The sequence below is a fragment of the Triticum aestivum genome, chromosome 1A (genome assembly GCF_018294505.1).
Source record: "Triticum aestivum cultivar Chinese Spring chromosome 1A, IWGSC CS RefSeq v2.1, whole genome shotgun sequence".
Classification (NCBI taxonomy): Eukaryota; Viridiplantae; Streptophyta; class Magnoliopsida; order Poales; family Poaceae; genus Triticum; species Triticum aestivum.
The window spans coordinates 101,926,334-101,953,908 of record NC_057794.1 but is presented as its reverse complement, the minus strand read 5'-3'; the positions used below and the strand labels follow the sequence as shown (position 1 = coordinate 101,953,908).

Below are 27,575 nucleotides of genomic sequence, written 5' to 3'. Positions count from 1 at the left end.
CTTAGCAACATGGCTTCTCCTTCCTCCTCCCCAGTCGCCCTCCGCGGCGCCGCCACCTTGGCCGCGCTGCTGGCGGCCGTCTGCCTCCTCCACGCCGGCGGGGCGGCGTTGGCGGCGGCGGACCTGTGCGTGGACTACTACGACTGCACGTGCCCGGACGCGTACAAGATCGTGCAGGGGGTGCTGGTGCAGGCGCACAAGTCGGACCCTCGCATCTTCGCCAGCCTGATCCGGCTCCACTTACACGACTGCTTCGTGCAGGGCTGCGACGGCTCGCTGCTGCTGAACACCTTCAACGGGATGGAGACGGAGCAGGACGCCATTCCCAACAAGGGCTCGGCGCGCGGCTACAGCGTCGTCGACGCCGCCAAGGCCGCCCTCGAGGCCGCCTGCCCCGGCGTCGTCTCCTGCGCCGACATCCTCGCCATCGCCTCCGAGATATCGGTCCAGCTGGTACGTGCTACCACCCCGTTACGTCACGTCACGTACAGTGAATCAAACTACCCAGCTAGCTCACTAGGTGCATGATTGGTAGGTAGGTTCTGCGTAGCTTCACGGTTGCACAAACAAAGGACACATGCATGCATGCAACTATACGAGCAATTCGACTGGCTGCTAATTTGGCATTTATATGCAGTCCGGAGGACCCGGGTGGAGCGTCTTGCTGGGGAGGCTGGATGGCTTCACGTCCAACTTTACCGCAGCCGGGGAACTACCAGGCCCATTCGACCCCCTCAACACTCTGAAAGAAAAGTACAGAACGGCCACGCTCGACGATACTACCGACCTCGTCGCTCTCTCTGGTAATCGAGCTCGCGCACAAGCACAACATCGAAAACTACATAGACTCTTGATACTCTGCGGAAATCCAATTCGGCTATTGTGAGCGTATGCTCCTGCACACCAAAAATGTTTTTTTGCAAATGTCTTTATATATATATATATATATATATATATATATATATATATAGACTTGCTAAAGTGAGCCAGAGCGTAGAATTATGATTATGCGCGCTGCCCATTGAGCCGTAACTAGATTAGGAAAAAAGTAACTGCATGTGCACCCCTCCGCAGATCCACCCCACCCCACGTGGTTCCACACTTTCTTTTGATCGTAAGTGGCAAGCCGCATGTAGTAATTTGCATTTTATGTGTTACTACAGCCTGAAACTTTTCAACTTTACAATGATCAGCCATGTGAAAAATCGCTCAATTACTTTAGCAAATACTCTCGCTTTACCATTGGAGAACTCTTATTACTACTAATTCTCAATACATTTACTAGGACAATTGTCCACACAGTAACGGTTATGATGGTTGATTACTATATTCCATAGTTTTTTACGAGCCATGGAAATGGAAGCGAACACTAATAAAACAAGATCGGGCAGCAGTAACATAATAAATTCTTTTACTATGTTTCCTATTGTTCATTACTATGTCATATGTGCGCGGGATCGTGAACGAGTGAGAGGCAATAGTAATGAAATTAATATCGTTACTAGGTTTCCCACTAAATTTACTACTAGGTGGAAGAAAAATACGCGAGGTTCGATGGTTCCTTGATTACAGAGGCGAGGGAGTGGTGCGCGTAGTCTGACCGGAGCGCACGATTAGCAACTTTGCGCTCAGGCGCACTTTAGCGCAGCCGTATATATATATATATATATATATATATATATATATATATATATATATGACAAATGTTTTTTACAAGCAGTGGTAGTTACCACCACTTGTGTTTTGTATGTTGTATGTAGTATCTGTCTAAACCGAGAGTATGTACATGTAGTATGTAGTATATAACAATGATTAGGTAGTATATATATAAATTTTTAGGTAGTATGTACCCTTTTTTGAGCATGTTCTTTTTTACGTATAAATATGTATATATTTCACAAATATAACGAAAACTATGGGCTCATATGCAATTTTTTCATGTAACTTGTTTTGGAATATCTTAGATATAATATATGAACATATTAAAAATAATAAAATAGTATATATAGTACCATATGCTAGTATATGAAACATGTGGGGTAACTACCACCGGGTGGTAGGATGGATTTTCCCTATATATATATATATATATATATATATATATATATATATATATATATATAGTGTTACTATTCATCACCCAGGGTGCAGAATAAGTTATTCTTTACCCGAGGTAATCTTACGATCATTTCATAATTAAATTACGTTTCGAATTCAAATAGTTACATTTCTATTGATTCACTACGTAAAATTTGACATAAGAAAATAAAAATATAGGTCATAAGACAAGAAAATTTGCAGTTTATGTGTATTTTAGACTATGTTTTTACGTTTGTAATTTTACATAACATAAAATATTTTTTACGGCGATTATATATTTTCTTACGGTCTCTTTTTGCGTCGGAAATAAGATAAAACTTACAGAATGTAAAATTACGGTGCATTGATAGTAAAATAGAGAGGGATGAAGAATAACTATTCCTCACCCAGGGTGACGAATAGCGCGATCCTATATATATATATGGAAGCTTAAGTATTTTGATCTGTGCAAACAAGTCGAATGACAAATGTTACACTTATTTTTTTGTTTTTTTTCACCAACAAAGCATCGTCATCCTCGCATGAAAAATGGCAAGCACACTTGTTGTACTGATAAGAACATCTACGAAAAATCTTAATTTTGAAATTTTATTTACCATTTATTTTGAATTTACTGTTCATTAGGGAACATATGCACTCCAGAGCCAAAACGGCCCTCTGAATTTACTACTACTACTACTACTACTACTACTACTACTACTACTACTACTACTACTACTACTCCTGCTGCTACTGCTACTACTGCTACTACTGCCTCCGGCCTCTCCTTTATGTACCTTTACCTTCACTATTGATGATGAAAGCTTTATAAATATGTTGATAAAACTTAAGAAATATCTTATCATAAAAACTTCACAAGAAACCTCAAGTTTAAATATTGATTTATAAGTGGAGGAAATTGTTATATATGTTCATTGTCTCATGTCCAATGTGAACCTTATATTTGTTTCAAATGTGTAGGCGCCCACACTTTCGGCCGCGTGCAATGCCAGTTTGTCACCGACAGACTGTACAACTTCAGTGGCACGAACCGGCCTGACCCGACCCTCAACCCAGGCTACAGGGCTTTCTTGTCCCAGCGATGCCCAAGGAACGGACCCGTGGGTTCCCTGAACGACCTCGACCCGACAACACCCGACAAGTTCGACAAGAACTACTTCACGAACCTCAAGGTGAACCGCGGCTTCCTCTAGTCCGACCAGATACTCAAGTCACACCCACTCGCAGTAGGGACGACGGCGCCGATCGTCGACCGGTTCGCAGGCAGCCAGGACGCATTCTTCAAGGCCTTTGCGCATTCCATGATCAAGATGGGGAACATCAGGGTGATAAAGGACCCCCCTCCAAGGGAGAAGTCCGGAAGCGTTGTGCATTCGTCAATTGAGGTTAGGTGCGGATATACAATACAAGTGTGGGTGTGGCATGGGAGATGTGCGTGTGATCATGGACGTCATGGACGTAAGGATGAATTCATCTCTTATTTTTCAACAATAATTGGTATGTGTGTCAACCAAATGTAAACATTTCGTGCATGCATGCTTGTTGTCGGACGTGGAATAAAGTGTAAAAAGTCATTTTAATGTTTTCGTTCACACAGTGGAAAAGTGTTTGATTCTTACCACACGAATATGAATATATGATGTGAAGCTCGGCGACCAAGTGGAGCCGGGTGGTTTTTTGAGTGCAAGCTTGGCCGTGTGGTGTGATCTATTGTTCAACTACCTTCAAATTTATATCCCACTGTGCGCAATACTTTTGGCAACTGGTTGTGAGGATTGATGATCCTTGTGGGGGCGGCAGCCTTTGTCGCAAAAAATCACTAACAAAAATCCAAACTTGACGGCAGGTAACTTATCACGTGGATTCCTTTGTTAGATGACCAAGATCTATAAACTATGGTGCTTGATTTGTAGGAATATATTTTTGGCACTAATGAAAAAAATCCAAACTTGACGGCAGGTAACTTTCCCTGTGGTGCATGAATTTGATGACGTCATTAATTGGCTGGGACCGCCTGTCTGGCTGAGTTGGCAGAATAAAAACGCCACGTGGACACTTGGACTTTTGGTCTTCTTCTTCCTCCTTTCTGTCTGGCATTTTATCAAACACATGGTTAACGCAGAAGAAGGTCACGAGCGGAACGGCCAGGACACGAACAACGCCCGGGCGCAGCAGCTCCGGAGACCACCGCGCGCGGTGGTAGCACGCACAGCACGCGGCGGCGACACGTACCACAACATCAACGTGGTCGACATCCTCCCGGAGCAGGGATCCGCCGCTCGCATTCAACCATCGCTCCGCGCTACGCGCTCAACTAAGACCTCGCAACAGAGGGCCAAGAGCAGCAGCCATCTGTGCGGTCGAGCTCACATGCGTCATCTGGGACCCGGCGTCGGTGCACACTGACACAACTTTCGGCAGCGGATGTGGATGATGGAGACGGAGAGCTTCCACGATACCATGTACCATGACCATGCTCTCCTCCTGGATTGATTTACTCTGTGGAGATGGGTCAGATCGAGAAGAACGCCATTGTTGGGTCAGCTGTGGGAGATGGATTGATTTGCTAGTTCGATTAAACCAAAAACTAGTACGAAAGTACCTTTCTGCTCCGAGGTCAAACGAGCTCGGTGAACAGTAAAATTGATTTTTTTAGAAAAAATTCAAAAAAATGGGAGAAATATTGACAAAAGTTCTAAGTGCTTGCAAAAAATCATCATGGAATCACATTCTTATAAGGCGTGGAAAAAAACAAATTCAATGCTTCAAAAATGCTTTTGAAAGTAGCATTTTCATAGTACCGATTTTGTTTTTTGTTTTTTTGCCACGCCTTCTAGGAATGTGATTGCAAGATGAATTTTGCAAGCACTTAAAACTTTTGTCAATGTTTTTCCCCAAAAAAATGATTTTTTTTGAATTTTTTCTGATTTTGTTTCGATTTTACCGTTTACCCAAGCTCATTTGAGCTCGGGTGCAGAAACTCCGCGTCCAAACTAGTTGCATTGTATATGAGAAGAACGTCATTGTTGGGTCAGTTGGAGGCCCTAGCTTGTGCGGAAAGAGGCTAAAGGCCACGCTGGGTATGCGTCATACAGTGGGGCCTGGCCGCCACGGCCCCCACGGATGACTCCAGCGTGCCTACCACCGTGCCCATTAGCACCGCCCCCGCGGCGGCCCCCGGCAGTTGCGCTCCCAGCTCATGGGTGGCGCGCGTGGGCGTCACCCCCGCCCGGCGGCCAGCAGCCACGCCTTCAGCACCGACAGCCCGTATGCCCTCGCGGGCGTCGCCCCCACCCTAGAAGCGGTAGAGCTTGGCCATGGCGGGGTTCTTCTTAGGCATCCCGGCTCCCAAAAATATGTTAGTACTACCTCCGTCTTGATTTATTGTTCATCCTCATATTCAATGTCAAAATTTAACCATAGATTTAACTGACAAAATATTAATGCATGTTATAAAATATTATTATCGTTGAATTCGTATTTGAACATAGTTTTTCAATGATACTATTTCTGTGACATTCATTAAATTTTGATAATTTAATCTATGGTCGAAATATTGCTCATAATACTAAGAGGGCAAATAAACAATGACGGAGGTAGTGGAGCTTAGGCTTAGGGGCACCTCTTTATCTAGCCATCAATTTCTGCATGGCCATTCGTGACAACACTTTTATCTTTTTTGTTTCTTCATATAAACCAACATATGAACTTCAAACTTTGCAGCACAATAATACATTCTAACTAGAATGTGAGAAAAAACTCGGCTTATTTTCGTGCATCATAAACACTAAAAATAACATTTTTGAGTCAAGAAAATCTCATTTTGTGTATTTATGTCAGACAAAGAAGTCTGTAAGTTTTTTCTCATATTGTAGTAAGAATGTTTTATTACCTTGTAATGTTTGATTATTTGGAAGAAACAAAAAAGAGAAATTTTCATGTAGTATATTAGTTGTCTATCACGGATCTCAAAACTATATTGGAGGGTAAGGATAGGAGGTGTCCAGGAGCCCGAGCTCAAAAAATCCACGTCCTCCGTGCGGCGGCCAAGACTCTTCGGCGCGGGGGAGGTGTCGGTGACTTCTTGTTGCGCCCATATATGGTGGTTGATAAAATGCCTAAGGTCAGAGAAGAGGCGAAAGAAGAAGAAGACTAAGTCCAATTTGTCTACGTGGCATTTTCTTTCTGACAACTCAACCCGATGGGTGGGCCCGACCGATTAGTGATGTCATCCAAATGCTCGGCATCTACCATTAGTATTTTTTGCCACTATCAATTTTTCGGTGCGGTGCATACTGCAATATTTTGTAAATTGATGTTTTTTTTCTTGCATTGTGTAACATGAATCTGGTGGTTTTGTGGATTTTATTCACTTCCAACTGAATTGTAGATTGTCTTTGTTTTCTTTTACCTAGAACAGAGGAAATTTTCCTCTCTTTTTCTCCTTTCTTTTGAACCAAATGGACAAATAGTCACATGAAAAGAAAAATTCTAATTTTTTGCCTCCACTTTTTCTATGAATCAAAGAGGCGCTCAAAGGATTTCGAAAATATGTGAATAGATAAACGTAGGGATTAGATGTCTTTACTTGTTGAATCCAACAGAAATTGGAAACGCATAAATACGTTCTAAAAGTTGTTTTGTTGCACCACAGGAAAAAGATACATGAACTATATTGCAGGATTTATAGAGACAAATGAAAATTTTCTACAAGATTAGACTCAATGAAAGATCATATTGCGGGAAAAGTAGAAGGTTTTTCGTGAGTGAAAAAGCAAACAAATTTAGGGATGACATTTGGGGTTTGATTTGTTTTTTGTTTTTTGCACAGATCAAAATGCTTAACCTTTCTGCTTAAAAGTTTGCAAGTAGCATTTGAGTGTGACTAAGAGTGAATAAAATTTTTGTTGAGATTTTCTTGACATTTCTAAAATTATTTTTGCACGCCGGAGAATGTGCACCTAGGAGCCGAATTGGTTTTCCGGTTCGAGACCCTTCTTTTGATAGGATTTCGTGGCTACTGGGCCGTGCTCCATAATATTCCCTCTGTTCCGAATTATTTGTCTTGGATTTGTTTAGATACAGATGTGTTTAAACTCATTTTAGTGCTAGATACCTCCGTGTCTACATAAATCTAAGACAAGTAATTCGAAACGAAGGGAGTACTAGTTACACTGTCATTTCATATTTGGCGCTTATAACGTCCGGGCAAGTCTATATCTCGCCTGTAGGGAGATCGAAGCGAAGCTCGGCTACAGGGAGTCCATACTAGGTCGGCATAGTAGTCGTCGTTTCATCACGCTGACGTTAAACACGTGTTTTCTTCTTCTTCTTCCTTTTACTTGTTTGCATTAAAAAACTGAATAGATTTATTATGAAAAAATATTTAGTTAATTTTTCAAAATTGTTCATGGCATATCTAAAAACTATTCATGCAATGAAAAAATGTTCACTAAACTTTAGGAAAGTATGTGTACTATTCTAAAAATATATTGGACCAAAATATTCACGTGATTCAAAAAATGTACATGAGATTTTGAAAAAAATACACAATGTAAAAATATCCATGCAAGTAAAAAAGTATTTTGTACCATTCAAGAAAATGTTCACGAGTTTCAAAAATATGTATATGACACTTCATAAAATGCTAATACAATGAAAACAATAATGACACGGTTTAAATTTTTTTGTATCATTCCAAAATTTGATTCAACGTGTATTTCAAATAAATTGACAAGTATATCAAAAATGGTGAAAACATGTATTTGAAAAAAATCATGTATTTGAAAAATATTACATGTATACAAAAAAGATGTATATGAAAAATGTAAGATGCGTATGATAAAAGTGGACATCATAACATATATTTAAGAATGTATTAAACTTGTAATTAAAATGTTCCTGAAGTATACAAAAATTGTACTATGTGTATTAAAGAAATAGACTTGTGTTAAAAGAAGGAAAACAAAAGAAAACCGGTGAACACCAAAGAAAGAAACAAAGAAAGCCAATGGGAAAAAATAAGAAGAAGAAACGTAACAACTGAATAAAAGAATAGAAAGCCAAAGAAATCCAGTGTAAAACAGTAAATAAAACAATAAAAACAACTGAAAAAAAGACCCTCGCAGCCCGTATTGGGTCGGCGAATTTGCGCCACGGTGTAACTGAAAGACTAATATGACTCGCAACTAGCGTGCTCCTATTCAGCGACCTACGAGCTGAATAGTGAGGAAACGCGCACCCCCGCTTCCCCGCGGTACTTTTTGGAACGATCCATGTTTCAGGTGGGAAACGCCTGTTTTTTTATATCTCGTTTTTTTGGTTTAAAATTTGTTCATGTATGTTTTGATTTTTAATTCCTTCACATAATTTAGGATCTCAAAACAAATTGTGAATTTCGAAAAACTTATGACCATATTCAAAAAATGTTCCTGAATTTCAAAAACGATTCTTGATTTCCAAAAAAACTCGCGAGTTTTACAATATTTCCAAGAATTTCTACAATATTTTGCAAAATCGAAAAATTCTCGCAGATCTGGAAAATATGTTTGTAAATTAAGCAATTGTTCACTAATTTCAGAAATTGTTCACTAATACAAAAAATAATCCAGGCTTTGAAAATGTTCACAAAGTTCAAAAGATAATCTCAAAATTTAAAAGGAAAAATGGGAAACAAACAGAAGAAGAAAAGTAAAAAAACCGATCTAACAAAAGAATCAGACATTCCTATATAAAGGACTTGGCGTACCGAGGTGGGATGGGGGTGGGGGGGGGGGATACGTGTACGCGCGCTCCCTTTTCCGACTGCCCATGTGCCACCCCCCTGTTTTTTATTAAAATTCGTTTTTATAGTATTTTCTTTTATTTATTTAAAAGGACTCATGATTATATAAAAATGTTCATTTTGAAAAATAAAAAAAATGATAAAATGCATACGAATTCAATAAAATGTCATGATCTTAAAAATATTCCCAAATTTCAAAAAAGGTTCGCCGATTCATACAATGTTTATGTGTTTCAAAAACTGTTTTCACAATTTTGAGAAATATCCGCGCATTTTTGTAAAATGTACATGAATTCTGAAAATGTTCACGAGTTAAATAAATATTCACGAATTTGTAAATCAAATGTTCGTGAATTTGAAAATGGTTGTATCCCCGATTGGGCCGGCCCATAGAATCTTCTGCTAGTTTAGGTTTTGGGAGCTACAAGAAGCTTTACTTTTTGTTCCCCTAAAAAAGAAGCTTACTTCTTCTTCTTCTTTTTGCGGGGAGCTATTTTAGAAGCTTACATTCAGCTATTTTCTAGGTTTTTCAGTTAGGGTTTTCTACCAGTTTATCTGGTTTTATATATTTATTATTATTATTATTATTATTTTAATACCCTTTTTGTTTTTCATCCTTTCTTGAAAAAATAATCCAGTTTTTCATTTTGGGATCATTTTTCAAATATAAAACATTTTCAAATTTGCAAACTCTTCAAAATTCATGTTCAGTTGTCAAATGAGCAAAGAAATTCCATATTCGTGAACCTTTTTTTCAAATACGCCAACTTTTTTTTGAAACCGACAAACTTTTTCAAACCTGGGAATATTTTCTTAAATTCGTGAACAATTTTTTGAACCCACCTATTTTTTCCAAAACCGTGAATATTTTCAAATGCTTGAACTTGAAATAAATCATTTAGTCAAACTCTTCTTTGGTGTTAAGATGGTAGCTGTGAATAGCTATCGACTATCTTGAAATGGTACAAGAATAGGATCCATTCTGGGATGTAATTGCATTACAAACATTTCTTTTGAGGCAAATGCATTACAGACATATGATCATTAGTCATCAACCAGTTTATTTTACTCCACTTCTAGATAGATAAAAAAACTAAAGGAGAATACTTAATAATATGGCGAGGCATTTATACAGAACACCTATCTCAAACATTTTTGAAGTTCTTGCTCTTTTTATTTAACTAAAAAATTGTAAAAAGGTTAAAATATGAACATTTTTTAAAACTCATAAACATTTAAAAATTAAAAAAAACCATTAATCTTTTTTTAGAAAAGTCAACAGTCGAACGATCGAGCAAATGGGGAGATGATAGAGTGAGGGGCGCGCACTATTGGCCACCATCGTGTCACCCCCCGTACAACCGTATAGATCTCATATTCTTGTTGCCCGCCTCCCGGCTTCTTCTCTGTAGCGTCAGGCGTCGTCGTGGCGGAGGTCGAGTGTTGCGGCCGTGGGCATCGGCTCGCCTTCCAGGAAGACAACCTGGGTCGTGATGTGGGCCGACTGTGGAATGCCACTGTCGCCACATGGTCCGCCGACCGCCATAAGGAGGGTCACATCCACCAACTACGATTCTTCCTCAAGGTAATGTCACGGCCTACTGTCATCTGGCCCACAAGTCTCTACCAGCAGGGCCACCTTGGCCAGCCCCGGTTCTTCCACGTGGCCATGCCATCATTAGTTTTTTTTTTTGCGGGTAGAAATATTGTATTACTCAAGCCAACAAAGAGTTACATTCAGCGGCGACTAGCTCAAGCACTATCGGGGGACCAGAGCCAATCCAAGTCATGGTTCTTCCCTCGGTACGAGCAAAATTTGCTAGACTATCGCTAACCTGATTTTGAGACCGGTTTACATGAGTAATACAACATTCACGAAGGGATAAAAGATATCTAATCTCTTTTACTAAAGAAGCATAAATAAACCTATCTGTCTCCTGTCCTTGAATCAGCTTTATAGCAACAAGTGAATCCAACTCAATGGTCACTGGACGATCACTTCTCTGGATCGCTAGAGAAAGACCTTCCATGCAAGCACCCAGCTCTGCCTCCAAAGCTTCACGACACGAGTAAAGTGTTCTGCAAGCTGAAAAGATTACATCCCCCGAAGGATCCCGTAATACCATACCTGCACCTGCCCTACCATCATGAAAAGAGCCGTCCGTGTTTAGCTTTACCCACCCTTCCGGTGGTGCAGCCCACTTCAGGGCGGCCGGTACGGGCGCTTCAGCATGGGTTAACGTGCGATCAAAGGAGATAATTGACTTCCCCTTGGCTGGATCCATATGCATGTTCGTTTTGATAGCAATTAGTGACTCCAGATAGCTGACAAGGAACCTCCTCGATACCTCAAGGGGAGGCGGAATCTTATTGTGCACTATCTCATTACGAATGAACCAACACCTCCAGAGAGTCATAAGAAGCATGGACCTCTCTAATTCATGAAGTGGCTGTAGCACTTGGAACAGCCATTCCTTCCCAACATTCTGAATGGTATCCATCGGTGGGAGGTTCCAAACCTCTGACATATAGCACCATAATTCTCTTGCTCTAGGGCAGCGACATAGAGGATGGAAGTTGTCTTCCGGTTCCACACCACACACCGGACATATGCTGGTGATTTCTAAGGTCCTCTTATGCTTGTTAACCCAAGTAGGAAGGGAATCTGAGACCACTCTCCAAGCAAAGTTTTTGACTGTTGGAGGAACATCCGTTTTCCATATCAGGTTCCAGATGGCCCGGCAACCCTCTGGATTAGTGCTAGACGCAGGTTGAGATTCTTTGTTGGCTTCCTCAAAAGCAAACTCATACGCCGACTTCACCGAAAATTGTCCAAATCTCCCTGGTCCCCATGCAATTGTATCCTCTTCAAGCCTTGGAGACGCTCTGATTTTAATGATTTCATTCACATCACAAGGCCAAAAAAATTCTGCAGCAAGTTCAAATTCCACGACCCATTGTTAGTAAGCAGCTCGGACACATAACGGATGCGGCAGTTACCTCTAGGGGTGACCGGTTTGAAGGAATGGGGTCTCGGTATCCAATTGTCTCTCCAAACACGAATGCTTGATCCATTGCCCACTCTCCAGACTATGCCTTTTTTCAGGAGCTCAAGTCCATAGCTTATAGCTTGCCAAGATGGGGAGGCATTACCAGAAAAGACCGTATCCTCAAGCTGGCCATCCGGGTAATACCGGGATTTTAACAGTCGAGCACAAAGGCTTTCCGGCCTATCAATCAGTCTCCAAGCTTGGCGTGCGAGGAGAGCTTGGTTGAACATTCTGTAATCGTGAAATCCAAGCCTTCCTTTACACTTTGGCTGCAACAAAGAATCCCAGGACTTCCAATGTACTTTTCTGCGACCTTCTTTAGAGCCCCAATAAAAGTTTCTTACCATCCTTGTTAGGTCATCACAAACTGAGAATGGGAGCTTAAAAACACCCATAATGTATGTCGGGAGAGATTGTGCAACTGATTTGATGAGAACTTCGCGGCCCGGCTGCGCCAGCCACCCATCTCCCCACTGTATAAGCCTCTTAGTGAGACAAGCTTGCAAGTTTTGAAACCGTCCCTTAGACATCCGACCTTCAGGTGTAGGGAGACCCAAGTATTTTTCTTCAAATTCTGCCTTAGTAACTTCCAGAATAGTACGGATAGCATTCTGGCCAACTTCTGAACATGCTGGACCGAATAGTATGGAGCACTTGTTCAGATTAATACTCTGGCCAGTAGTACTAGCATACAGGTCCAAAATCTCCTTGACTTTCATAGCTTGATCTTGTGTTGCCTCAAAAAACAGCAAAGAGTCATCTGCGAATAAAAGATGTGATATCCCCGGCGCCCTTCTACAGACTCTTATAGGATTAATACTTCCAATATTAACTTCCTGCTTCAGAATGGCTGATAATCCGTCAGCAACGAAAAGGAATAAGAAGGGTGATAGAGGGTCACCTTGCCGTAGCCCACGCGACGGTGCAAACGAATCTAGATGGGTTCCATTAAGTTTTACCGAATACCTCACCGAAGTGACACATGTCATAATCCAGTCCACCCACTGGTGAGATATTTACATCTACTATGATCAAGTTTGAGGAGAAAGATATTTACATCTACTATGTCAAACATATGTCAACAGGTTTAAACATCTTATATTATTGAACGGAAGGAATATATATGCATGCATAAGTACATGACACTTGGTACGTGAGCTACAATTACATTGTTGTCGTGTGAGTGGATGACACATGCTAGGGACCAACGTATGAATGCCATCCATGTCTGGCCGGAGAGATGGAGTGCACGCATAACATTGCTATCGTGAAGTAGAGCTGTAACCGTAGCATTAAGGCTCGCTGGCATCGTTGGCACATCTGAGTACACGATCAATCTCATCATCTTTTGTACTGTTTCATCTAACATCAAGGATTTGAGGCTGCTTTGTACACGACGGAGTGCAGACAAACAACTAAAAGGGCAATTTATTTATGGTTCACGAGGTCACGTAAAGCTGTAGTTATCTGAGTAGTAGAATCATACTGCCAGTCAGTTTGGTTGTTGGTCATGTTGATTGTGAGAAAGAAAGTATTGTCGGTCATGGTCGGTACCAAAACTAGCGAGCCACTGGTTACCCCGGTTCACGATATTGTTTTCATGTACTCGCTCCATCTTAAAAATAAGTGTCTTTAATCTTAGTACACGATCTTGAGAGTAGACCATGGCTTATGTTAGGAAATCCGAATCAATCCAGAGGCTCCTGCCTAGTAGCTTGTAAGCCTTTAGTAGACCTACTAAGGTGTAATGTTTTTCTCTTCTTATAACAATCAAGAGGATGTATGAACTTGGGATGGAAGAAGCTCATTGCAGCCAAGGCTAGGATGTGTGCGACCTAGCTGCGAGGGTGGTTGGTGGATAATAGTACCTACAATACAATTCGAGTGATAATCAGTCTATGGTATCATTAAAATATATAATATGATTCACCTATGAGCTCGGTACAAGGGACAAGCTCACATTTGGTATCAAAGCCTTCTCGTCCTAGGCCACATCATCAAATATCCTAATCAGAAATCGCTTGTGCCAGCAAGGGATGTGAACTCACACCCGAGGCGAAGACTATCTACAATCTCCTCGAGGGCGATCTCTCACATAATTAACATGCACTAGTAGAAAAAGGGCCTGCAGTCCCGGTTCATAAGGGCCTTTAGTCCCGGTTCTTGAACCGGGACTAAAGGGTCGGTACTAATGCCCTGACCCTTTAGTCCCGGTTCAAACCAGAACCGGGACTAAAGACCCTCCACGTGGCCGCTGCCTGGAGGTCCACCTTTAGTCCCGGTTGGTGTTCAACCGGTACTAAAGGTAATTTTCTGATTTTTTTGAATTTTTTTTTGAAATTTTTTAATTTTTTATTTTCAAATTTCTGATTTATTTTAACCTCTAATCTCTAATCACCCCTCTCATCACTGTTCAATTTAATCTCTAATCACCCCTCATCATTCCAAATCATCTAACTTCCCGGACGGTCACCCATCCTCCCACTCCCCTAGCCTGAGCACGCTTAACTTCCAGGTTCTATTCTTCCTCGTTTCCAAGTCTGCACTCGTTGTTTTCCTGACAATAGTAAGATGTTAATCCTATTAACCCTCAGGATTTTAGCTTGAGCATGAAGTCACACATTTCACTGTTTGAGTTTGAAACTATTGTTCTAAAAAACAATAATTATTTAGTAACACTAATATTTCTTGAATAAGTAGTTTGACCATTGTTTGACCACAGTTTGACCATAGTTTGACCAGATTTGACCAAAATTCAAAAAATCTGAAATAATTATTTAATAACACTAATATTCTTGAATAATTATTTAGTAACACTAATACTTCTTGAATAAGTAGTTTGACCATAGTTTGACCAGATTTAATGAAAATTTAAAAAAAACTGAAATTTGAGCATAACTTTTTTTCCTTTTGGAATTTGAGGATTCTACAAATTTGCAAACAGGCCATAGGTCGTCTCCATCAAATGTAACTTTTCGAGTAGATGATTTTTCATATAAAAAACTTTTTAATCCGAGTTCGTATGCAAAAGTTATGCCCATTTTACAAATTCGAGAGAGATTTTGTAAATAAAGTCGAAATTCATATTTGTAAATTTTCCCAACAACTAGACCACATATCACATGGGAAACTTATTTTATTTTATTTTTTTGACATTTCCATCATTTTCTTTTGTTTTCTCTAAAACTGAAAAGGCGGTCCGGGGGGGGGGAGTTTGAAAATTGGACCTTTAGTACCGGTTCGTGCCATGAACCGGTACTAATGCCTCAAAGGCCATTACTCCCGGTTGGTGGCACCAACCGATACTAAAGGTTAGACCTTTAGTCCCGGTTGGTGCCACCAACCGGGACTAATGGGCATCGCACCCTTTAGTCCCGGTTCGTGGCATGAACCGAGACTAAAGGGCCCAGGTGAACCGAGACTAATGCCTTAGCCGCACGAACCGGGACTAATGCACCCATTGGTCCCGGTTCTGGACTGAACCGGGACTAATGGGGTTACCCGGCCTGGACCAAAGCCCCCTTTTTCTACTAGTGATGGACCGAAGGTTCAAGGATCACTGAGATGGCATGATCAAGGTCGTGCACAAGATGATAAATGTGGCAGGCAAGTTGGATGCCATCATCAGATCGATTTGGGACGAGCTCGGTGTAAACACGGGGAAAATCCGGTTGGATCTTGACAAGGTGCCGAGAACTGCCAAGGCGTGAAGTCAATGAATACGATGATGTCACACATAAACTCTTGGAGCAACTTTTTGGCCCCATTGATGACTCTAGCGCCAAGAAGGAACATCAGGGAAGGCAGATAACACTTATTTCCCTCCTCTGGCCAAACATGTGGATGTCACAAAAGAAATCCACTCTGCTACACATGTTTGTTAGATTGCATGATTTACTATTACTTTTAGTATGGGTTCTTGGGTTGAACTTCCCGTTTTGACGGCACCAATTCAATGCTATGGCAAGCCCATTTGAAGATTATTTCCTGATGTGGGCAAGGCCTTGGAACATGTGGATTTCCATTACTTGTTAGTTTTATGGTGTTACAAAGCATTGGATAAGTTAGTGCAATATAGTGTCTCCGTGCCAATTGGGAGGATTATGTCATCTACTGCAAAGCCAATTCAACCGTAACCAACAAGGGATCTTGACTCCTCATTTGTTCCATATTTCTAAGACTTCGATAGGATTATGTGGACCGTTTTTATAATTGTATGCGCAACAAACTGCCTATGAACCAGCTCCTGGTCTACTTCACTACAACATGTGCTTCCCCGATGGTATCAAGCTCGTAGTGCAAGTTCTATATATACATAACCCCCAAGACTTAGATTCAACCGTACGAGCTCATATTGCTTCATAAGGAATTGGGAGAAGAATGACAATCAATAGCACACATAAGTTCCTAGCTACCCCCTTCCGTTACCTCATGACCTACAACCACGAGCATCTGAAGAGTGCAAAACTCCATCATACCACGAGCTTATAGGAAACCGTATGGTCTTTATTTTGTTTGTGACATGAAATGAGCTAGAGATCATTAGTGAAAGCTTTCAGTTCATCTATAGTTGTGCAAGAGATGATTGATCACTATTTTAGTTTGTCATATGCATCTTCTGAATTATCTAAGAGTGAACATCTCAACCCTTGATTCTTTATGTGCAACTGCTCTAGGTTACGATCAGTTAGCACCTATGTCCAAATGCAAGGCCATTCTCTTTACTTCTTGGCCGACTCTAGCATAACATATTTGGCTCTGCTAACTCATCTTTGAGGAATCCAGACTATCAAACCCTTGATAGCTAATATCATCGGAGGATCTCAACTTAGTGCAAAAATCATGTTCAACACTACACTTGCACTTGTGCTAGTCACTCGCACAACACTAACTTTCGACTTGTAACCCTTGGTGCTTATGAGGCTATTATTATCCTCGACTGGCTTCTTGTCCACTGCACAATGCAGGTTGATAGGTTGCTGAGATGGGTTGTGTTTCATTACAAGGAGGGTTCATCACCTAAAAATCATGTTTCTCTAACTATTATGTCCATCAATCCTCTTATTTCTTATGGATCACCACACATTCCTACTTCTCTACAACTGATATTAGACAAGCATTTTGAGGTGTTAGCTACTCCCCAGGCCCCCCTTCAAGGCGTAGAGCCACTTGCTGTCAGATCCTATAGAGTGTCAGCACATTTCAAAGATAAAAATGAAGCACAAGTTGGTTAGTTGCTAAAACATGTTTCCCATCTCTTGTTTATATTGACCAAAAAGAACGAATGTAGTTAGAGAATGGCAGATGACTAGATGTATTTAAGTGCTAGCTCTTATTGTCAAAGGCAAATACCCATCGCCAGTCATAGATGATTTGTTAGATGAGCTATCTGGAGTTGCATGGTTCTCTAAACTTGACTTGAAAGCTGGCTACTATCAGATTCGTTCGGCCCTGGAGAAGAATACAAAACAACATTTCAAACAATAAATAAACATTAAAAATTTAGAGTGATGGCTTTGCTTTAACATGTGCGCCGGGCACAAAAATATTTTCGATGACGTTGAAACGTGCAATTTAGCATGTGAGGTTTTATGTTGCAATGGTCAGACAATCCATATGTTGCATTTAAGGGAGATCCAACAAGGAGAGAAGCGACCGATCTACTTTCCCTGCTTGGTTGACGGGAAGTGATGCCCTGCTTTAGTGTGTGAAATCACTTCATTTTCATGGAATTCGTGTTAGTATTATCGTGAGTTCACCAATACTATCATGTAGGACACATGGTTATTCAATTTTTTTGCATCTATTTTCTCCATAAAGTTAGAGTGATTCGAATTTATATAACTAATGGTTGGTATTGCTTGATTCAATCACATATATACCAAGCCACTCCTAAGTTGCGCGAGCATTTTTTAGATAGAAGGTGCAAGGGGCGCTCGACTTTAAATTAATAAAGCCAACGACAAGTACAAATTCTTACAACGAAATAACAAGTTTGGACCAACATAGGCATGGGATAGAGCTCGAATAAACTGAAAGAACTAAGTTAGGCTTCATCCTAATCACTTCAATTGATGGTGTGGAGACGTTTGATAGCACGATGAACTCGAGTGCCAGCTTCATTGTCCTGACTTTTCTCTAGAGGGCTCCATTGACCACTGCTAAAAGAATAAAGACCATTTGAATATGTAATTAGCTGAAAGAATAAAGAGCATGAGTTTGTATGATCATTACTATGAAAAAATAATCCTACGATCCAGTAAAATTCCAATTAAATGTCCGATGCTTTCAACATCACACAGTTTTTGCCGCAAAAATTGAGCGCATTGTTTAGTTGTATAGATACTTTTCTAGATTGTGGAGTCCAACTTTTCTAACTTTGTCTAGTAATTGTAGAAGTGCATGCTCTAGCTAATGCAACTTAAAGACCGATCTGATGGAAGAGACTAGGCAGCACATTATACGTCAACACTCCCCCTCATGTGTGGCTCCCTCGGGCCTAAACGTGGACCGAAAATGGGTTGCAATTTAATTGCGCCAGCCGGGTCTTGAACTCAAGACCTTTTGGCTCTGATACCATGTAGAAGTGCATGCTCTAGCCAATGCAACTAAAAGACCGATCTGCTGGAAGAGACTAGGTAGCACATTATACGTTAACAGTAATAATAGATGCAAACAAAAAATTGTTGGAAAAAACTCCGCTAGATTTGCCATGAAAAATATTTTTCTATAAGGTTCTGTATTAATGCATGCTTAGAAATAGTTGTGAAAGATATGTACCTAACAACAAAGTACGGTGCATTTCTTCATTTTTAGCCAGCTTTCGATTCTAGTTTAGAGAACCATGCAACTCCAGATATGAGACAGACCTTACCTAATCTGGAGTTGCATGGTACTACATGAGACTATGCAAACATATCTATATCTATAAAAAGAAACATGTCTATATCTATACCTAATAATAAAGTATGGTGTGTTTCTTTGATTTTTTTGTCCGTTCATGCTATTTACCCTTATAGTTCGACAAAATTACATCACATTGCCACCATCAATTGAAAAAATTGGTTCGCTGCCTCACGGGCGCTACCATTGCGATCATCCACATGCATGTGCCTCACTCGTTCGCCCAACCACATAGTTATTGGGGAACGCAGTAATTTCAAAAAAATTCCTACGCACACGCAAGATCCATCTAGGTGATGCATAGCAACGAGAGGGGAGAGAGTTGTCTACATACCCTCGTAGACCGTAAGTGGAAGCGTTATGACAATGCGGTTGATGTAGTCGTATGTCTTCATGATCCGACCGATCCTAGCACCGAAGGTACGGCACCTCCGCGATCTGCACACGTTAAGCTCGGTGACGTCCCACGAACTCTAGATCCAGTTGAGGTCGAGGGAGAGTTTCGTCAGCACGACGGCGTGATGACGGTGATGATAAAGTTACCGACACAGGGCTTTGCCTAAGCTCTACAACGATATGGCCGAGGTGCAAATCTATGGAGGGGGGTACCACACACGGCTAAACAATCAACTTATGTGTCTATGGGGTGCTCCCCTCCCCCGTATATAAAGGAGTGACGGAGGGGGAGGGCTCGCCCTCTCATGGCGCGCCCTAGGGGGAGTCCTACTCCCGGTGGGAGTAGGATTCCCCCTTCCCTTGTTGGAGTAGGAGAGAAAGGAAGGAGGAGAGAGAGGGAAGGAAGGGGGGCCGGCCCCCACCCAATTTGGATTGGGCTTGGGGGACATGCCCTTCACCTTGGCTGCCTCCTCCTCTCTCCCACTAAGGCCCAATAAGGCCCATACACTCCCCGAGGGGTTCCAGTAACCCCTCGGTACTCCGATAAATGCCTGAACTCACCTGGAACCATTCCGATGTCCAAACATACCCTTCCAATATATCGATCTTTATGTCTCAACCATTTCGAGACCCCTCGTCATGTCCGTGATCATATTCGGGACTCCGAACTACCTTCGGTACATCAAAACACATAAACTCATAATACCGATCATCACCGAATGTTAAGCGTGCGGACCCTACGGGTTCGAGAACTATGTAGACATGACCGAGACTCATCTCCAGTCAATAACCAATAGCGGAACCTGGATGCTCATATTGGTTCCTACATATTCTACGGAGATCTTTATCGGTCAAACAGCATAACAACATACGTTGTTCCCTTTGTGATCGGTATGTTACTTGCCCGAGATTTGATCGTCGGTATCTCAATACCTAGTTCAATCTCGTTACCGGCAAGTCTCTTTACTCGTTCTGTAATGCAACATCCCGTAACTAACTCATTAGTCACATTGCTTGCAAGGCTTATAGTGATGTGCATTACCAAGAGGGCCCAGAGACATCTCTCCAATACACGGAGTGACAAATCCTAATCTTGATCTATGCCAACTCAACAAACACCATCGGAGACACCTGTAGAGCATCTTTATAGTCACCCATTTACGTTGTGACGTTTGATAGCACACTAAGTGTTCCTCCGGTATTCGTGAGTTGCATAATCTCATAGTCATAGGAACATGTATAAGTTATGGAGAAAGCAATATCAGTAAACTAAACGATCAAAGTGCTAAGCTAATGGATGGGTCAAGTCAATCACATCATTCTCTAACGATGTGATCCCGTTCATCAAATGACAACTCTTGTCCATGGCTAGGAAACTTAACCATCTTTGATTAACGAGCTAGTCAAGTAGAGGCATACTAGTGACACTCATTTTGTCTATGTATTCACACATGTACTAAGTTTCCGGTTAATACAATTCTAGCATGAATAATAAACATTTATCACGATATAAGGAAATATAAATAACAACTTTATTATTGCCTCTAGGGCATATTTCCTTCAATAGTTGCGCTAGTCAATGGGTCTGCAACATTCAGATCCGTATGTATCTTGCAAATCTCTATGTATCCCTCCTTGACTTGATCACGGATGGAATTGAAGTGTCTTTTGGTGTGCTTGGTTCTCTTGTGAAATCTGGATTCCTTTGCCAAGAAAATTGCACCAGTGTTGTCACAAAAGATTTTCATTGGACCCGATGCACTAGGTATGACACCTAGATCGGATATGAACTCCTTCATCCAGACTTCTTCATTTGCTGCTTCCGAAGCAGCTATGTACTCCACTTCACACATAGATCCTGCCACGACGCTCTGCTTGGAACTGCACCAACTGACAGCTCCACCATTCAATAAAAATATGTATCTGATTTGTGACTTAGAGTCATCCGGATCAGTGTAAAATCTTGCATCGACGTAACCATTTACGACGAGCTCTTTGTCACCTCCATAAACGAGAAACATATCCTTAGTCCTTTTCAGGTATTTCAGGATGTTCTTGACCGCTGTCCAGTGATCCACTCCTGGATTACTTTGGTACCTCCCTGCTAAACTAATAGTAAGACACACATCAGGTCTGGTACACAACATTGCATTCATGATAGAACCTATAGCTGAAGCATAGGGCATGACTTTCATTTTATCTCTATCTTCTGCAGTGGTCGGGCATTGAGTCTAATTCAACTTCACATCTTGTAACACAAGCAAGAACCCTTTCTTTGCTTGATCCATTTTGAAATTCTTTAAAACTTTATCAAGGTATGTGCTTTGTGAAAGTCCAATTAAGCGTCTTGATCTATCTGTATAGATCTTGATGCCTAATATATAAGCAACTTCACGAGGTCTTTCATTGAAAAATTCTTATTCAAGTATCCTTTTATGCCATTCAGTAATTCAGTATTATTTCGGATCAGCAATATGTTATCCACATATAATATCAGAAATGCTACAGAGCTCCCACTCACTTTCTTGTAAATACAGACTTCTCCAAAAGTATGTATAAAACAATATGCTTTGATCACACTATCAAAGCATATATTCCAGCTCCGAGAGGCTTGCACCAGTCCATAAATGGATCACTGGAGCTTGCACACTTTGTTAGCGCCTTTTGGATCGACAAAACCTTCTGGTTGCATCATATACAACTCTTCTTTAAGATGTCCATTAAGGAATGCAATTTGGACATCCATTTGCCAAATTTCATAATCATAAAATGCGGCAATTGCTAACATGATTCGGACGGACTTAAGCATCACTACGAGTGAGAAGGTCTCATCGTAGTAAACTCCTTGAACTTGTCGAAAACCTTTTGCAACAAGTCGAGCTTTGTAGGCAGTAACATTACGGTCAGCGTCAGTCTTCTTCTTGAAGATCCATTTATTCTCTATGGCTTGCCGATCATCGGGCAAGTTTACCAAAGTCCACACTTTGTTCTCATACATGGATCCCATCTCAGATTTCACGGCCTCAAGCTATTTTGCGGAATCTGGGCTCATCATCGCTTCCTCATAGTTCGTAGGTTCGTCATGGTCAAGTAACATGACCTCTAGAATAGGATTACCGTACCACTCTGGTGCGGATCTTACTCTGGTTGACCTACGAGGTTCAGTAGTAACTTGATCAGAAGTTTCATGATCATCATCATTAGCTTCCTCACTTACTGGTATAGGAATCACTGGAACTGATTTCTGCAATGAACTACTTTCCAATAAGAGAGCAGGTACAGTTACCTCATCAAGTTCTACTTTCCTCCCATCACTTCTTTCGAGAGAAACTCCTTCTCTAGAAAGGATCCATTCTTAGCAACGAATATCTTGCCTTCAGATCTGTGATATAAGGTGTACCCAACAGTCTCCTTTGGGTATCCTATGAAGAAACATTTCTTCGATTTGGGTTCGAGCTTATTAGGTTGAAGCTTTTTCACATAAGCATCGCAACCCCAAACTTTAAGAAACGACAACTTGGGTTTCTTGCCAAACCACAGTTCATAAGGTGTCATCTCAATGGATTTCGATGGTGCCCTATTTAACGTGAATGCAGCCATCTCTAAAGCATAACCCCAAAATGATAGCGGTAAATCAGTAAGAGACATCATAGATCACACCATATCTAATAAAGTGCGGTTACGACGTTCGGACACACCATTACGCTGTGGTGTTCCAGGTGGCGTGAGTTGCGAAACTATTCCGCATTGTTTCAAATGAAGACCAAACTCATAACTCAAATATTGACCTCCATGATCAGATCGTAGAAACCTAATTTTCTTGTTACGATGATTTTCCACTTCACTCTGAAATTCTTTGAACTTTTCAAATGTTTCAGACTTATGTTTCATCAAGTAGATATACCCATATCTGCTCAAATCATCTGTGAAGGTAAGAAAATAACGATACCCGCCGTGAGCATCAACACTCATCGGACCGCATACATCACTATGTATTATTTCCAACAAGTCTGTTGCTCGCTCCTTTGTTCCGGAGAACGGAGTCTTAGTCATCTTGCCCATGAGGCATGGTTCACAAGCATCAAGTGATTCATAATCAAGTGATTCCAAAAGCCCGTCAACATGGAGTTTCTTCATGCGCTTTACACCAATATGACCTAAACGGCAGTGCCACAAATAAGTTGCACTATCATTATTAAACTTATATCTTTTGGCTTCATTACTATGAATATGTGTATCACTACTATCAAGATTTAGTAAAAATAGACCACTCATCAAGGGTGCATGACCATAAAATATATTATTCATATAAATAGAACAACCATTATTCTCCGATTTAAATGAATAACCATCTCGCATCAAACAAGATCCAGATATAATGTTCATGCTCAATGCTGGCACCAAATAACAATTATTTAGGTCTAAAACTAATCCCTGCTACCTCTTGAGAACTGTGTTGGTTTTTCCTTGAAGAGGAAAGGGTGATGCAGCAAAGCAGCGTAAGTATTTCCCTCAGTTTTGAGAACGAAGGTATCAATCCAGTAGGAGACCATGCGCGAGTCACCTCGTACCTACACAAACAAATAAGAACTTCACAACCAATGCGATAAAGGGGTTGTCAATCCCTTCACGACTGTTGGGGATATTACTATTGGGTGTAAACCGGCCTATGTGGGCCGGGTTAACTTCATCAGTAACTCAAGAGTGTTAAAGCCCAAGAAGATAGATGAGGGCCTGAGGCCCGTAGTCGGTTTAAGACTTGTAGCCGTAAACCGGCATCTGTATGTAAACTTGTATTGTAAGATAGGAATAAGGAGAGACCAACCCGGATACGAATATGAACCGGTGTTAGGACTCTGTGAACCGACGGGCGTCACCCGTGTATATAAGGGGACGACCCGGCGGCAGTTTAGGGGAGAGACAACAACTCGAGACTTAGGCGAAGCTTGTTTTGCTCCCTAGTCATCAAAACCCCATCAATTCCATCACAACTAGACATAGGCTTTTACCTTCATCAAAGGGGCCGAACTAGTATAAACCCTCTTGTGTCCCTGTGTCCGCTTTAACCCCTTCGAGCTAACCCGTTGTGATGGCCTCACAACTAAGTCCTTTCTCTAGGACATCTGCCGTGACAAAACCACGACAGTTGGCGCCCACCGTGGGGCTATCGCACGATGGTTTCAAGTTCTTGGAGGGCCGCTTTGAAGGACTCGAGGGCTACGCTGTGGGCCGGATGACTAAGAGTCGTCGCGGCAAGCTCTACATCGACGATGCAGGCTGGGGCCTCGAGGCCGGCTCAGTTGAGTATGGGTACCGGGTCCCCTTTGGTGGCATACATGTTTTCATCGGCAAGATCGGTGAACCGGGCCCTGAGCCGGACATCTGCACCGACCTCATCGAAACGGCTCAGCGTGCGCGATCTGCCCGGGTTAAACCGGCCGTGAAGCGTGTCTTCGTGGGAGTCATCCATGGAGGAGGTTATGAGGATGGATCGGAATCTGGCGGCGAGACCGTCGTGTATTCCGGCGACGAGTCATCAGCCGGAGAAACCGAATCTCTATATCAGATACAAGATGGCCGGATTGGGGGCTGTTCCGATGGCGACAGTATTCCGGACCCCTCTGATCTACCCAACCGAGTTGGAATATTCATGGCCGAGACACAAGCAGTGTGTCATTCTTCGACCGCTGTGGCAACAACCTCCGGTTCAGCAGCGGCGACAACCTCCGGTTCAGCAGCGGCAACGGCTGCCGGGGCAGGAGGCTCTGTACGCCCGCCGGCTCAAGTTCTATCAGATCTATTTGATGCATTGGCTATGCTTATGGCAGAAGCTAACCCGGCGGATCAGGATGTCCACAACGCGGAGATTGCAAAAGTGAGGGAACAGATCACCTAGGCCAAGGCGGACCTGGCAGCTGAGAATGCCAGGATGACCGCAGAGCGGGCCGCTTTAGACGCACAAGCCTACAGGCTCATGTTTGACCGGAACGCGTGGCATGAGGTCATGAAGAGGAAGTACCGATCCCGTTTGCCTTCGGTTTTTGAGGCCAGAGACCTTTTCAACACCCCAGGAGCAGGAACCAGTAATCTGCTGGGGATAAATCGGGCGGAAGCTCCTGGGACCGGCGCGCCGGTTCAGCCCCGTTTGATGGATCTACCTCGTCAAGACATTGTTGTACCTCAGGCTGTTTCAACACCTCCGGGTCACTACTCCAACCCGATGGACAATCTCGTTGCCGCTGCTGCACGGCTGGAGGCCATTCCAATTGAAGGTGACTCGCCGCAGGCGGTAGAGACGCGTCGGGTCAAGGAGCTTCTTAGGACAGCTTTGGTCCAACAGGAAGCATACTCGTACAGCCGCGACCGGATCCACTCGACCCCTCGTCCAAGCCGGAGCTATAGCAGGCATATGGATGAACCGGCAGTGTCAAGTAATGAACGACGTGGAGCACCCCGCGGCAACAACCCGGCGGGTGGTGCTGATAACGCTCAGGAAGTGGTGGACCGGGCCCGAGCGCGCAGGGAGGCCGAGTTAGCCGCACAGTATCAGGCTCGGCAGCTTACGCCGGTTCGTCCAACTATCTCGGTCGAACCTGGTGTTACTTCTAGTTCTTTGGGGGTGCCTTGCCTTGTCCCCGCTTTACGCAATGTGCGCCTGCCCAAGGATTTCAAAGGCCCGCGCAAGGTACCAAATTACACGGCGGATCAACCTCCAGAGACATGGGTGGAGAGCTATGAGATGGCCATGGAGATGCTTGATGTGGATGATGCGGCATGTGCGAAATACTTCACCATGATGCTCGAAGGAACGGCCCGTACTTGGTTAAAAAGCTTACCGGCCAATTCTATCAGTTCATGGGCCCAATTACGAGCCCGGTTTATCAGTAATTTCAAGGATACATGTAAGCAGCCTATGTCGATAGTGGACTTAGCTACCTGCGTCCAGGAGGAAGGAGAATCGACGACTCATTGGGTGCGCCGGGTCTCACAAGTGTTGCATTCATCAGACCGCATCAACGCTGACACTGCAGTCATAACCCTAGAAGGCAACTGCCGGTTTGGGCCCCTAAAGCTGAAGTTGGGACGGATGAAGCGCCATTGCACTGACATGGGGACCCTCATGGCTGCTTGGTAAAGTATGCTGATTCTGATAGTACCAAGGATCCCGAGTCTGATGATGACAAGGCAGGTAAGGGAAAGAGGAACAACAACTCCAAGGATCAGCAACATCACTCGGCAGGCAATGGTAGCGGAGGCAAGCGTAAAGCGGATGGCAACATGGACTTCGTGGCTAATACCAACACGCAGGACAAGGGCCAGCGACACAAAGGTAAACCGCCGAATCGCAGTGGGGCACCCAACCCTAATCCGGACCGCCTAAATTAACTACTGAACCAGCCCTGTCCTAAGCATGGGACGAAGGAGGTGCCAGCAAACCACCTTTGGAAGGATTGCTACATTATGCAGGAGTTCAAGAATTCTAATGCTTTCCGGTATGATCACGGCTCCGGCGGTGTCTCAGGATCCAGGCCAGGATACGGTGGAGGAAATTCCGGTTCAGGATTTAATGGTAATCCGGGCGGACATAACAATCAAAATAATCAGAACAGCCAGGGTGGTTACAACAAGCAGCAGCAAAAGTCAGGTTACCAGAGCAACCCAAAGCAGTTGAATAGTGGGCAGTACCATGTCTTCACCACTAGCTTGGACAAGCGAGACCGGAAGGTTCAGAGGCGGGCAGTCAACTCTGTTGAACCGGCCGTGCCCTGTTATCTACGCTGGTCTGAACAGCCAATCATATGGAGCAGAGAGGATCACCCTCCCCGGATTGATAATCCGGGTCAGTTGGCTCTGGTGGTGGCGCCTCAGGTGGGAGGTTACAAGTTCACCAAGGTACTCATGGATGGAGGGAGCAGCATTAATATCTTGTACTATGAGACCTTCCGTCGTATGGGACTAACAGATAAAAATCTCAAACCGTCCAATACGGTGTTCCATGGTGTGGTACCTGGCAAGTCAGCATATCCTGTTGGTAAGATAGCTCTGGAAGTGGCTTTTGGAGATGATCATGATTCCAGGTCGGAGACATTGACGTTTGAAGTGGTAAAAATCCAAAGTCCATATCATGCCCTGTTTGGGCGACCGGCCTACGCCAAGTTTATGGCACGGCCCTGTTATGTGTATTTGCAGCTCAAGATGCCGGGTCACAAGGGGACAATAACGGTTCACGGAAGCCGTAAAGTCGCTTTGGAATGCGAGGAAGGAGATGCGGCCTACGCAGAGTCGGTTTGTGCCACCGAGGAACTGAAATTTATAAGGACAATGTTGATCCGGCAGACATG

The 27,575-nt window shown here is 42.7% G+C and overlaps 1 protein-coding gene across 1 annotated transcript; it reads left to right on the top strand.

The window, feature by feature from the left end:
- On the top strand, nt 1-3,743 carry LOC123103565 (peroxidase 22). Its single transcript, XM_044525225.1, has 3 exons — nt 1-453; nt 638-803; nt 3,061-3,743. The coding sequence occupies exons 1-3, from the start codon at nt 10-12 to the stop codon at nt 3,291-3,293; spliced, it is 843 nt and encodes a 280-aa protein (XP_044381160.1). The 5' UTR covers nt 1-9; the 3' UTR covers nt 3,294-3,743.
- Nucleotides 3,744-27,575: the final 23,832 nt, after the last annotated feature.

Bases quoted from the DNA above. Each gene is read 5' to 3' on its own strand.
- LOC123103565 (XM_044525225.1), top strand. From the start codon at position 10: ATGGCTTCTCCTTCCTCCTCCCCAGTCGCCCTCCGCGGCGCCGCCACC. The intron at 454-637 runs GTACGTGCTACC...ATTTATATGCAG, and splicing joins CCGAGATATCGGTCCAGCTG to TCCGGAGGACCCGGGTGGAG. The intron at 804-3,060 runs GTAATCGAGCTC...TCAAATGTGTAG, and splicing joins CGACCTCGTCGCTCTCTCTG to GCGCCCACACTTTCGGCCGC.